The sequence below is a fragment of the Alligator sinensis genome, unplaced genomic scaffold, assembly GCF_000455745.1.
Source record: "Alligator sinensis unplaced genomic scaffold, ASM45574v1 scaffold682_1, whole genome shotgun sequence".
NCBI lineage: Eukaryota > Metazoa > Chordata > Crocodylia > Alligatoridae > Alligator > Alligator sinensis.
In genome coordinates, this window is record NW_005842011.1 from 1,434,673 (window position 1) to 1,449,091 (window position 14,419).

Sequence of the window (14,419 nt, forward strand, 5' to 3'; positions counted from 1 at the left end):
CTTGCCTCAGGAAGGAATGTCCAATCGGACTGTTTGTGGATTCGTTTTGTTATGCACAGTGTGGTTGAATTCTAATATAATAAAGGCCTTAGTCTGTCTGTCTGTTCATAATGCTTTATTCACACTGATTGGTTGTCTCAGCAGCCAGTCACAATGTTGACTGAAACAACCAGTCAGAGTGTTCCAAGAGCTTTCCGGACAAGAGGCAGCAGCAGCAGCATGGCAGAGCACTGCCATGATGGCAGGGACAGAGGGGATGGAGCAGGGACCCCTGGCCCTGGTCCCTGGAGACAGCAGCAATGGAGTGGACAGAGCGGGGGGGTGAGGGCAGCACTGCTGGCTTCACCCTCCACCCTGACCCTGCTCCCTGGAGGCAGTGGCAGCATGGGGTGCTGGTTGAGAGGGATGGAAGGGATGGCGGGGCAAGCTTCCCCCTGCCCTCTGCTTGTGGCGGCGCGGGGTGGTGGGTGGCCGTGCTCCGTCCCTGCCTGCCTCCCTCCCGCCCCCCGTCATTCTTGATGGGCAATTGGCTAGTACAAACATAATGTACTCATAGACTAAGAATTTCAGAGATATGCTAGATACACATTATTTTCTTTTTTGATATATTAACATATTATTTTTAAAAATCTATTAATGTTAACAATCCACAATACAGTCCTGTATGGTTGAGGCAGAAAGAGGCTGAGGATGAAATTCTGAACCTACTAAAATCAAAGGTAAAACACCTATTGACTTCAATGGGGTAAGGAAATTTACCCCATTCAATGCAGCTGAAATATAACAGTGTCATTTACTACTTTGCCCTTTTAGTGCTTTTAATTTTGATTGGTTAGCATTTCCTCCTACTGTGCACAACTTAATGAGTTAACAGTAGGAACAAGACTGTAGCGGTCAATGATCAAACTTACAACATGCAGAGGTCGAATGCAAATTGTACTATTTTGATTTATAAACGTGAAAAATGGTGATACTTTGTCCTTATGTTGGAGACTACAGCAAGAATTGCAGACTTTACATTCTGTCTCAATTACACTTTGCTGACTGTGGAAATATTCCTGAAATATCAGAGCCATGGCTGAGATACTGCAGTGAAATACTATATATCGCAGTGCAAATGTGTGCAGCTTTCTATTTCAGAAAAAAAGTATCAAAATATCAAGACTTTATATAAACTCATTGTTTGCAAGAGATTGACAAGGATCTGTATGGGTAATTGAACAACTTCTCAGGCTAGAATGTAAAATCTGTTTCTTGAATAGAACACTTAGCATAGATACTCTCTCTCAGTTTTCAGCCTGGAGGGGGCAATACATTTTCACTTTATTCTCTCTACTCAAGATAGCTGCCAGATTATCCGTGGATCTGTCCAAGTGCTTCACCTTGGGAACTAGAGAATTTTTAACAGCAGATTTAGATTGTATTGGTGTATGAGAAGGGAAGGGCTGATCAGCACACAGAGAGCCTCTCTACTGACCTTGTGCATTCTGTACAGGAGTCCTACATTAGTGGGGGGACGTGTGCTAAAAGCTGATGGAACACAGGGATGGTCTTGGCCCTGTCGATTTCCTCATCAAGACCCAGAAGAGAGAGACTGCATATGAATCAACTCCTTGTTTTAAAACCAGCATTTAGAATAAGAAATAAAACAAAAGGCACAATTTTTGAATTTCATCCATTAAGAAGTTACTTTTCTTTACTATTTATGTTGCATAACTCCATATGCAAAGCAACTACAGCACCAAAATAATCTTTACTTTACATTATAAGAACAATAAAAGTAAGAAAGTACATAAAGGCTAGGGACAGATATTCAAAAAGCCGAAGCCTAAACTGATTCAACCTTTGCAGGTTAGTTTAACCTCCCTAGGCTGAACCGGTTTGTAACAGGACAAACATTTACTCTGGACTGAGGCAATGCAGGCACATGCCTCCAGTTGCTCAGGCCAGGTGATGGGGTGGTGCTAGAGCATGTCCTGAGCTGCAGGGAAGCTGTGCTGGGTGGGGCATGGCCAGTCTGGGCTGAACTGACCAGACAGGGGTTTATTCCCCCATCTCTAGCCCACCAGCAGGGACCAGAGCCAGGTCTGCCAGGTGCTCCTCCAGAGGGGGGCAGGGAGGAAAGTTAGTCTCCCCTCTACCCCCATTGGCAGCCAGGTCTGCCTGCCGTTGCCATTGCCGCTGCTGCCGACCTCCCTGCCTCAGAATAGTCCCCCTCCTGTCCCTTCCACCAGACAATTCCAGGAGGAATAACGCCCCCACCCAAAGGGGCCCTGCCAGCTGGTGTCTAGCCATGCCCCCTTCCCACTGCTGCAGCCCTTTGTTGGGGGCAGGAGCCCCTGTCAAAATGGGTGGGCTGCGCTGTGGGGCCAGCCGAGTTGTGGCAGGCTGCATGCAGCAGCACTGGGGTACAGAGCAGGCCAGAGCCCTCCAAGCCCCCTACAGCACTGCCGCGCTCCACAGCGGCTCTGCTCGCCCTGCAGAGCGGCCCCCGCTGGGAAGAGGCTCATGTGCCAGAAAGCTGTGATGGGCTGCTGCCCAGTACCATCACTCACTTTGCTGCTCCAGCTGCTGGGTGGGGACAGGGCCGGCAAGAGGGGGCTTATTCAACTGCTGGCTGCTAGCACCACAGTGGGGCCTGCTTGGCTGCATCCACTGCTCGGCCTGTCCTTGGGGCCAGTGGCTGAATAAGCCCCCTCTTGCCAGGAGGGGCTTCCCCCAGCACAGATGGAGTGGCAGGGGCTGGGCCCTGCCCCTGCGCGGCAGCTGGTGTGGTGAGTGGCAAGTGACTGTGGCAGGCAGCAGCCCATCACAGCTTCCTGGAGAGTGAGCCCCTTCCCAGCGGGGGCCACTCTGCGGTGCTGGCACAGCTGCTGTGGAGCATGGCAGTACTACGGGGGGCTTGCAGGGCTCTGGTTCCAGACCCTGGTGTTGCCATGTGCAGCCCACCTCAGCTCTGCTGGTCCCACAGCACAGAGGCTCTGCCAGGGAGGGGCTCACGCTCCCCTGCATTATGACAGGGGCTGCTTGCCCCCAAAAAGGGCCCTGCCCCATCCTGCTGCAGCAATGGGGAGGAGGCACAGGAAGGCAGGGCCCTTGGGGGGGGGGCAGGGAGCAAGGCGGCAAGGGCAAGCAGACCCAATTGCCAGTGGGGGTAGAGGAGGCACTAACCCCACTCCCTATTCCCCTCTGCATCAGGGGTCATGGAGCAGTGAGCAGGCAGCACCCAGCAGACCCGGCTGGGGTCCCTGCCCATGGGATAGACAGGTGGGGAATTAAATCCCTTCCTGGCTAGACCCCCACCCTGCCTGTCCCTGCTCTGGCTGGGGAGCAAAGGGGAGGGGCCAGGGCTGGGCTGGAGCAGAGAGCCCAGCCCAGAGAGCATGCTGGGATGCTGGGGGTCTCTGGTTTAACTTAAATCAGCAAGGGGTCTGGGACAGATATTGCATAAACCTGTTTGAGCCAAAACAGTTAAGTCTGATACTACATTCAGCCAGGTTTATCTCAAACTGGTTTCAGCCATTTTCAAATTGGTTTACGTGCACTGAATGTCTGTTCTGTTACAGGTTTAAATCAGTTTCTGATCACTTAAAACTGGTCCCTAGACAAAGGCATTTCTCTCAGATGGAACATATTTACCCCGTGTGTCAACAGGATGCATCACAACACTATCACTGTATATGCATATACACATATATATAGCTGCATCTAGGTGCTGAGGCAGTGCAGGCACTAAGGTGTATGGTTGACAATGCAGAGGTGCAAGTTTGAAACCATAACAGAAGTGTTCATGGTGCAGCCTCTCAGATTCCAGTGAATCTGCAAGTTCTGTTAAATACCTTGTCACAAGGACACAAAAAAGGAAAGAAATAGTTGCATCTTCCTAGTAGTAGATACAGCCATGTAGGTTTCCCCCATGTACTGAGATAATTGGAGAGGGGTTGTGCTAGAGTGACCCCAAGCTCTCCACTGGATCTTGTACTATACACTACTTTCTTACTCAGGCCTGTAGCTACTGCCATAAAGTGTTCATAAAATAATGAGGAATATTTTTATCTTTGTGATCTCTTAACAAGCAAGGCTCTCCACTGATTATAACACCTCATACATTAAATACTGAATATAGACTGCTGCTAGTACTGACATCATACGTAAAATTTGATTCATACCTCTTAACTGTTTGGTTTTTAGTCTGGAGAGGGCATTGCATTTTCCTCTTTATTCTCTCCATTGAAGGCTGGTCCCAGAATGGCTGTCGGAGGGCTTGAACTTATTTCATAGAAGTCAGAAGGACAGTTGCTATGTTTCCAACATCACTTGTCCACCTATCCCACTACCCCATGGGCTTTTCATGTCTATGTCTCTTGTGCATCTCTTCTGTACAGGTGGCATTCGATTCTGCATCTCCCTCATGCTCACTTTCTAACCTCTCCATCTCACATATCCCTGACTGTCTTTGACTTCAGTGACTCTTCAGAAACTGCAAGAAGAAATAGATAGTCCCAGTACGCATTTCAAAGACTAACATTTTTTTAGGGGGAAAAAACCCTTTTTATTTCAACGCTCCAATTCACTGTCACTTCCCTTCACTCAGACATTTTCATTTCTATGGTTAGAAATCTTGAGAATATGCTTGCCCACAAATTTTCTTTTTTCACCCACTCTCCCTTGTGAGAAATGTACCTGCCATACCTCTGGAACAATGCCATAATTTGTCCTGTCCTTGACTGGCCTTAGCTACAAATTATAATCTTTTTTCAAGCCTTAATTTTTTTCCCTCCGCAAATATAGCAATTGCTTCTGAGTTGCTCAATTTAGAATTTATCTAAATACCTTCTTACTGCTTTCAGGAATCCTAAATTCTGTGGCCAGACTACTCTTTCATTCTGTGAAGCCAGACTACATACTTCCCAATCTCATCCTTTTCACTGACTCCTCCTTTCTGAAGTAAACGCAGAACTGCCCTCCCTTGCTCCCATAGTTGCATGCCAGCCTACTTCCTTGACCTCTTTCCAAACTACCCTTTTCTTCACTCACCCAATTCTTCCAATCCTGACAGCTGTCTCCTACCTTTAACTTTGCACTCAGGTCATTCCCTCAAAACCACCAAATCTTGTCTTTACAGCTTTTCTTCCCTTTCAGCTTATAGTTGACATCTCTGTGACTTTTCCTGGCATTTTGTGATAGAGAAGATTAAGGAAACAATGTTTAAACACATGAATTATATAAACTATCACTTGTCTTGGCTTCCTGGCTTATCTTTATTTTTTTCCATTTTACAGTAAACTGAATTTCAAGGGTCAACTTTTATTTAAAAAGTCGTCTGCAGCTGATTATATTTTAACCATTGTGCTAACTGAAGAAGTACCTCAAATCTGATTTAAGCTCTGATAAGGTTCTACCTTCAGGCAGGCCTTTGAGATACCAAACAAATGAGAACAAACACTATCAGATCAGAACTGGGACAAGATTTGGACAAAATACAGGGCACAAAAGGAGCAGAAAGAGAATGTGAGGTTAACAGCTCCTTCCAATTTAGAAGAAGATTGTTTTAAAAAATGTTGGATCTTGATTGCAAATCTATTTATTCAGGGTGAAAATTGATATACAAACACTGTTATATACATGCAAATTAGCATGTTATCATCAAGAGGCAAAAAGTGAGGAACATGGAGAAAGCAGAGGAAGGATGTACTTCTGTTTTGACCCTGATATTCTGCTTTTGGGTAGCCAATGTCCTGTATGACCAGTATGTTGACAATATTTCTATGTTCAGATCTTTGGGGCCTCATGAAGTTTTTCATTCAATATTCCTGCAAAACTTCATCTCCATACTTGACAAAGATGAGAACTCAATTCTTTCCTTTACAAAGAAGTAAAGCAGGAATAACAACTGTACTATAGTCTATGGAACTGCATCAAGAGAAAACCAGCATGAGTGAGGGGAACCAGACCTAGCTTGAGAAATTCCAGGAGGCTATTGTTTTACAGTCTGACTGCAGAAATACAACTGAGAATCTCATTTTCATTGTTAATTTTTGAGGTTTGTGGCTTCAGAGTTCATTTTATTTTCTTGAGTATTGACATGGGAATCTAGTTTAGCCCAATGCGGCATCTAGGTATAGCATGAATGCTTTAACGTCAGTGTATTTAAATTGTTCGAAAACAACCTGATACAGTTTTCCAGAACCTACAGAAGAGACTGAGCCTTTAGCAATATTAAAATTAATTTTTAAAGTAAGTTCTTCTATTATCCAAGGAGTCTTACTAGTGTAGTAAATTCAGGGGAACATCCCCATAAGTGGAAATGTGTGTTTCCTCTGGGACAAATAGCAGCGGCACAATATGTGCTGTTGCTACTTATCCCTGGGGAACACCTGTGCATGCACGCTCTGGTGCATGACATGTGGCCCTAGGTGGGATAGGGGAGGCTGGATGGAGCCAGTGCCTGGACTGGCCCCAGCAGCCTTACACAGGATCCTGGGGGCCTCTGGGAGCTACAGCCACAGCGATACAGCAGCAGGGAGCCTGGCCAGCATCCAGAGTGTGGCTCTGGCGGGCCAGGCTCTGGTTTCAGGCAGTGCATGCTGTCGCCATGTGCACTGCCTTGTTTTTTTTAGGCTTGGGTTTTTTTTACACTGGGATCTCTCGCTGTCAAAAAAACTACCCCTATGTTGCAAAATAGCAGTGTGGAGAACACCTGCATGTGTGGTGTGCGTGATGTGCGGTGCCACAGATGGGTCTGTAGCACTGCATACTGCACATGTGTGCTTGTCTGGATGCCCCCCCAGGAGTCCTTAATTCTTGTCCTTGTCTTAACTGCTAAACAACACACCCTTCTGAACTATTTGCAGCCCAACCAAAGGTTGACCTCCAGAGTGGTAAGAAACATGAAGCGGCAGACAGAGACTGCTTGGCATGATGAACCCTGGGCAGTTGTAGATGTAGCTGTGGTATGAGAGGGAATGAGGAGCGTTTTATGCGGTCATAAAATTTAGGAGGATATGCAGCCTAATCAGAAATTTGGAGTAACCCCTAGAAATTTGGTGCCTATTGATGTTTGATGGTATTTTCTATTTTTCACTTTCAGCTTCTGAAATAGAAAATAATAATGCCCAAGCCTGATCAACACAGCTGACACTCAAATCAAGAGCGATAGGTTCTTTATTTACCTTTGTTTTTCAGGTCAGTTATTTTCCATTTGGTTGCAACACTAACCTGTTCCTCCCTTTAGGTGTCAGTGACTTCTCTGAGCTGATTTTTCTCTCAAGTTACCCGCTCTGCTGATGGGATTAATACCTGTCATTAATGAAAGTCCCCTTTCCCTGGCATCACACAGTAGTGAATAGGGTTCCCAACTCTCTCTGAATCTATTCCGGGAGGTTTCATCACATGATGTAATGACATTAATGACTTTACATCAGGGAGGCAAATGCACATTACTATTACATTATAAAAACAACTACTATACATATCAGATTCAACATTTAATATTTATTTTAATGAATGCCCTATCATTTATCTCCTGGAGATTTATATCTAATTCCTGGAGACTCCAGGGCGATCCTGTAGGGTTGGGAACCCTAGTGGTGAAGAAAATTAGACAGTATGGTATGAAGGGATCCTGCTGTGAAAATGAGAGTGCTTTCACAGAGTTATGGATGGGACCAGCTCTGGGTTCTGTGGGACTCTGTGCAACGTAACACATGTGGATATCCACACAGCTCTTTCCCAGTCTGCCTGAGCTCTTCATTCATGCATTTACAGGCTGGAGACTCATAGATTTAATGACTCAGGAGCTCCCTCTAAATCCTAAATTCCTTAGTCAATATTCAACTCCCTCCATGTCAGATTTGGAAAGGCATTGGTTATTTGAATTCATAGATGAGGTCAGGCACCCTCACCTGTCTAATATGACTGGGAAGTCATGAAATAAGATGTTCCAGTGCAACTTCTCTCAGAGAAAGGCCACCTAGGGAACACAATCTGTGTTGATACTGAAATCAAGCCGGAACATAGATGGGCGAAGACATCAGGTACTCCGGGTACATGACTGTATGGGTAAACTAGGCCTCTGGAAGGGCAGAGTCCTAAGTAGCTACTATGCCAATAATTACAGTCATATTAGTTATTACTACCTATTAAACCAAAAAAAAAGATCCAACAATCCTGCTCCTCAAATAAACAATATAACATTATCAGACCCAAAAATATATTGAGGAAACAAATGCAAGAGAAAGATTTCTCTGATGAATCTATTGAAGGAAACTATCTCATAGAGCTAACATTATTTGAGGCTAGTCCAGGGACAAACAAAATATGGCCTTCAGGCCTCCAGCCTGCCAGGCAATTTCATCTGGGCCACTGGCAGGTGCCCAACAAGACATGCCGACCCCACACACACACCTGCCAGGGCAGCACGTAGCCACCTGGGGAACTGCTTGGCTCACCCAGACTCCAGTGGCTTCTTCTCCTGTCCCTGCCACGGTGCTCCAGGTGCAGCAGGTAGGGAAGCAGAGGGTGCATGGAGGGAAGCTGCAGTTGCGGGGACCATGGAAAGTGGGGCTGGGGCTGGTGGAAGCATGGCCCCCGAAGCACGGGGTTCGTCCCCAGTGGGGTGGCAGGATTTCGGATCCCAAGTCAGCCTAGTTCCATTGCATGGGGCTCCCAGGACTCACGCACCACTGTGGGGAAGCCCTGCGAGATGCAGCTGGTGGTCCTCTCTGCTCCCTGCTTCCACGTGCAGCTCCAGGGACTCCACCAGAAGTGTCAGGGAATCCCGCATAATAGAACCAGGGTGGCTTGGTTCCACTCCCTACTTCCCAGCCAAGTCCCAGGAGCTGCAAGTGGTGGCAGGGAGTGAGGCCAGGCTGCCGGCTTCAAAACACAGGGCTCCCCCTACCCACCTACCCCGCTACCCCACCCCAGCACGCAGCTCTGGTTGGGTCCGGGGAGCTGCACACCCTCACCCTCCACAAACTCCACACCCACCACACCTATACACACACACATACCCTCCCCCATACATACCCACCTCCCCACACCCTTCCCTACCCCCCATAAACCCTCCACCCACGCCCCAAGCCCTGCACAGATCCCACACTCCACCACATATGCACCTCCAACCACACCCCACACACAACAGACAAAAGTAAGACTTTATTTTGAGCTATTATGAAATCACCTCTACATGCACTATGCAAACACATGTAAATCAGGACAAAAATATTTTTTGAAATAAAAGTAAAATATTATAGTTGATGTTTGATTTTTAGTGTATGATTTGTTTGTTTTTTCTGGTTCCAAGATGGCAAAACTCCTTCCCAAAATGAGTACTTTTGGGGGCAGGGGGATGGACTTCCAGTGGCAGGGGTTAGGGGGCAGGACTTCTAGTCCCAAGATGGTGACCAGGGGGTGGGGCACCTGTCAAGGGGCAGGTCTACCCTTGTGGCCCTCGACAGCTCACCAAAACTCAGTAAGTGGCCCTCCAGTCAAATAGTTGCCCACCCCTGGACTAGTCCTTCTATTCCTTAATTCAGGAATTGCTCCATCTAAGTCAACAGAGCTATGTAACCAAGATCAGCATCAGGTCCTTTGAGCTGAACACAAGGTTCTACTCAAGAAGAAGAGCAGTGATTTGTGTTCTGCTCAGATCCCTTTCCTATATTTTGCAGGAATGTTACCTATGCTTTTACTTTAGCAAAATAAGGCATTACATTTTGAGAGCAAAGCACTCCCTGTACAATAACAGTGCTTTCACCTTTTCCCAGCATCTAATACAAACATTTAGATATTATTTTGTAAGATCTTCAATTCAAGGTAATGTTTGAACATTTAGACCATGGCAGAAAAAGGGTCACAGAGGTAGGAGAATGATTAACCTAATTTAACTATCTTATTTGTTTGATGCTGTTTAACTCTAGTGAGTCAATAAAACTTTGTCCATTGACACACAGGACTTTCAGCACTCAGCCAGCCTGCCCAAAATGGGGATTAGCAAAGATGCCTTTGTGTTTCTTTTATTTCTATACTCAGGTAAGATTTCTTTACAGTCCATTTTAATTAAAGTTAAATTGTGGCCCAAATTTCCTAACGTTGGGTTCTTGCACTTAGGTACCAAAATAAATAAGTAGTGATTAATTAAAAGGGCTTGCTTTCCAGAGATGCTGATTAATCACAGCTCTTAAAGAGCAAAACGAGAGCTCTGGTTGATCTGCTATGCTGAAAATCTTTCTATTTATATTTAAGGAAGTACTGAATTTAAGCACACAATTTTGGAATGATAAACTATGTATTTAAAAGTGAAAATTAAAACTTTGCTGACATATAAAGATCTATGTCAAAGCCATACTGCCCAAAGCATTAATCTGCTCTCACATCTTTATTTGGAGCTCTTTTGAGAAGGATCTGTGATAAAGTATGATGCATACAGACAGTGGGTTTGCCTGCCTCAACTAACTGCTTCTACTATTCAGTCTTATTTAATATTAGAAATGGGCTCAGGCTGCAATATTTGAATTCTAGCTGAATTTCAATTGCTCCAAAATTCTGAGGTTCCTGAATTAGACTTTTATTAAAGACACCAGCATCAGCCACAACTTTTATACCTGGAGCCTAGTCCAGATTCTCAATTCTTTCAAAGCTTAAGAGTCTCCATATCCAATTTTTTATCTTGATCTAATTATTATAAATTATACAGTATAGTATCTATTGTTAATTATATTTAATCCTACATATGTGACATTACCTGACATATATAGATATATACATATATACATATATAGAATATATATATTTGCAAAGGTACTCATCATCTCTGAAAATTAATTCAGTAATAATCCTTATGACAGAATGAATTAAATTTCAAGAATTTCTCTCTCTCTCTCTCTCTCTATCTCTAGAGAGAGAGATACTATACACATATATATATATATATATATATATATATAAATATAGATATGTAGATATACATATACATTTTTCTAATGCAATATACCAATATGATGCTTGCTAATTTTTGTGGTTATGTTATGCTGTGCAACTCACATAAAAATTCACCCATTGATATGTTGGCTACTTTATCATACCACATTTCAGAAGCTTACAAAAAGGTTTTAGAAGCGCTCAATAGTATATATAAATCATGAGACTTCTGAGAGAAACCTAGTGATAATGGACATTTCAAGCCATTGTCTAGCCTACTGTTTGCTAAAGTCACAGGGAAATATGATATACGCTTCAGTGTTTTTATGCTGAGCCCATTTAATTCATTTTGGCATAAGGCTTATTACTGAATTAATTTTCAGAGATGATGAGTACCTTTACAAATCAGGGCTTGGCAGTCTTCATACACAATGCATTTCAGTCAGCGAAAAGTGACTTTATTAGACTTTGGATTGGGACCTACCAGTATGTCTATGTATTGCATATATTAATATGAACTATTTCAGAACTGTATGGTACAGATTTTTATTTGCTTTTGAAAAAAAAGTAAAAAGAAAAGAGAATATGCTGCTATATCCCAGAGATTTTATTCTCATCTCTGCCTGACCTCTTACCAGCAGCTTTTAAGTTACTTATTGGTATGGGGGGACAATACAGCATTCAATAGATTATAATTTAATCTCCAGTTGTCTAAATACTGCAAAATTATCAAAAGATAAACATCAGAAGATTCATAAAAATCTAAATATGGTATGCTTTTGAAAGATGTGTTTGGTTGACGTGGCTCTACAAATGCTCTGGAATAATCACTCTGCCTGCTGTACAAATTAAATGACCATCAGATGTCAAAACCTGATGGCGTTTCTTTATTTAGACTTTGCATATCACTAAGTGCACTGATGTAATGGCTGTTTTAATAATACAGTTACAAGCAAGTAAATGATGTTTCGTATGGTTATATAATATTTTCACACATAGAACATGAAGAAAGATAACAGAATAGAACAGTAACGCTTCTGTACGTGTGCAGGTGTGTATGCTCAAATGTGTGTGTGTGTGGGGGGGGACGGGGACGGGTATAAAAGAAACAGCTATCAATAGTTACCTGCATAAGGTATGGATAGATTTTAGAATGTGAAAAAAGGATTTAGAAATAATACAAAAGGATCTTTAAGTAAAAAGCTATACTAAGTACTTGATAGGCATGTCTACATGAGGCTTTATTGCAGTTGCCTAATTAGCTCTGCAGTAAATGTCTTAGCGTGTGTCCGTGCAGTGCTATTAGGACATAGTAAACTAAGTATCTCCGTCTTAGGTTAGCACTTGTAAACACAAGTACTATCCTATGGCCGAGTTTTTTACTCCTCAGCACGGCACATGTAAATGCTGATGGGTCTGGCTGGGGCACAAGGGTGCTTCAGTGTAGGCGCTGCCTGCTGGTTAGCTCTGCACTGGAACACCCTCATGCCCTAGCCAGTCCCTCCACAGCATGTGGAGCAGGGTTGGAGTAGCGCTGGGCTGGCAGGCCCGACAGCCAAGGCTGCTCTGATCTGGCACAATGTGCTGCGGTCCCAGGCACATCTTCAAACGTAGTGCCCAGGAGCAATAAACTCTGGTGTGATATGTGCTGGAGTTTAGTGCTGCACATTAATTGCATGTGTAGATGTGCTCAATGTTAAGGAATATTCTAATATATTTAAATGCAAGTATGATGTGCCCTTACTGGAATGAGTAGCCCCATTCAAATCAAAGGGACTTCATATATAAGTAAGGATTTTTTATGTCAGTAAGAGTTTGCAGGATCGGGCCCTTGCAATGTAATCAAGGACTGTATCCTAAATTTACACTAATATGACAGCAGAATTTGTCTGTGCATCTGTTTTATTTGTCCAAGTACACTGTAGATGCAGTCTGCAATAACTGTAAGTGCTAAATTATAATTAAGAACAATATTGCATTGCAGAGTGATTATTGTAAAGCTTAAGTAAATTAAGCCAATTTGTTTTCCAGTTGCGTTGGGTAATGCCAAATAAAGCCCACTGTAGTTACTAGAATGTTGCTTTCCATAACTGGGGCTAACTGCTCTGCTTTAAATGCGTTTATCAGGGGTCACACGGGCCCCTTGTAACATGGCTTGCATCAGTGGTCACTGGGCTTTTCACATAACCTGTGTAACTGTATTGCGCTGATCACTTTGCCTCTCTTGGGAAAAACAGCATTAATTCATCAAAACATCCAAGACCATGCAATCTTCCATGCAATCATGTTTATTGGAATCAGAGAAGAATGATCACATCTTAATAATATAAACATTATCAAAGATGTCCTCACGTTAGTTCTGTAAAAGTTAATCTAGACCAGTGGATCTCAACCTTTTTTGTACCAGGACCCATTTGTAAACATTGATGGTCAGTCCTGACCCAGTGCCCTTCACTCCTGACCCACTTCCCCCAAGCCCCAACCCTCCGGTGTGTGGGACAGGGGGTGGGTATATGGAGCAAGGGAGGGGTGTGTGAGGCATGTGGGGGCCCCAAGCAGCCTTTCGTAGGCTGGAAATCTGCCAGCCTGAAAGGGAAAAGCCGCAGTTTCTCATCTTCTTCTCCTTTAAAGGAGAATCCATTTTAAAGTTTGTTGATTCATAGATTCATAGATTCATAGATGTTAGGGTCGGAAGCGACCTCAATAGATCATCGAGTCCGACCCCCTGCATAGGCAGGAAAGAGCGCTGGGTCTAGAAGACCCCAGCTAGATGCATATCTAACCTCCTCTTGAAGACCCCCCGGTCAGGGGACAGCACCACCTCCCTTGGGAGCCCATTCCAGACCTTGGCCACGCGAACTGTGAAGAAGTTCTTCCTAATGTCCAGTCTAAATCTGCTCTCTGCTAGCTTGTGGCCATTATTTCTTGTAACCCCTGGGGGCGCCTTGGTGAATAAATCCTCACCAATTCCCTTCTGTGCCCCCGTGATGAACTTATAGGCAGCCACAAGGTCGCCTCTCAACCTTCTCTTGCGGAGGCTGAAAAGGTCCAGGTTCTCTAGTAGGCTGAAAAGGTCCAGTTTCTCTAGTCTCTCCTCGTAGGGCTTGGTCTGCAAGCCCTTAACCATACAAGTGGCCCTTCTCTGAACCCTCTCCAGGTTATCCACATCCTTCTTGAAGTGCGGCGCCCAGAATTGTACATAGTACTCCAACTGTGGTCTGACCAGCGCCCGATAGAGGGCAAGTATCACCTCCTTGGATCTATTCGTCATGCGTCTGCTGATGCATGATAAAGTGCCATTGGCTTTTCTGATGGCTTCGTCACACTGCTGACTCATGTTCATCTTGGAGTCCACTAGGACTCCAAGGTCCCTTTCCACATCCGTGCCACCAAGCAGGTCATTCCCTAGGCTGTAGGTGTGCTGGACATTTTTCCTCCCTAGGTGCAGCACTTTGCATTTCTCCTTGTTGAACTGCATTCTGTTGTTTTCTGCCCA

The 14,419-nt window shown here is 44.4% G+C and overlaps 1 protein-coding gene across 1 annotated transcript in view; it reads left to right on the top strand.

Annotated features, from left to right (window-relative positions):
* The window catches only part of LOC102377482 (plasminogen-like), a 103,649-nt gene that overhangs the window by 17,359 nt on the left and 71,871 nt on the right, over positions 1-14,419 (top strand). Inside the window, exons 2-3 of the mRNA XM_025202008.1 lie at positions 7,091-7,185; positions 9,957-10,035. Coding sequence (XP_025057793.1) covers positions 9,987-10,035 — 49 coding nt within the window. The 5' untranslated portion in view covers positions 7,091-7,185; positions 9,957-9,986. The remainder of the gene's footprint in view (positions 1-7,090; positions 7,186-9,956; positions 10,036-14,419) is intronic.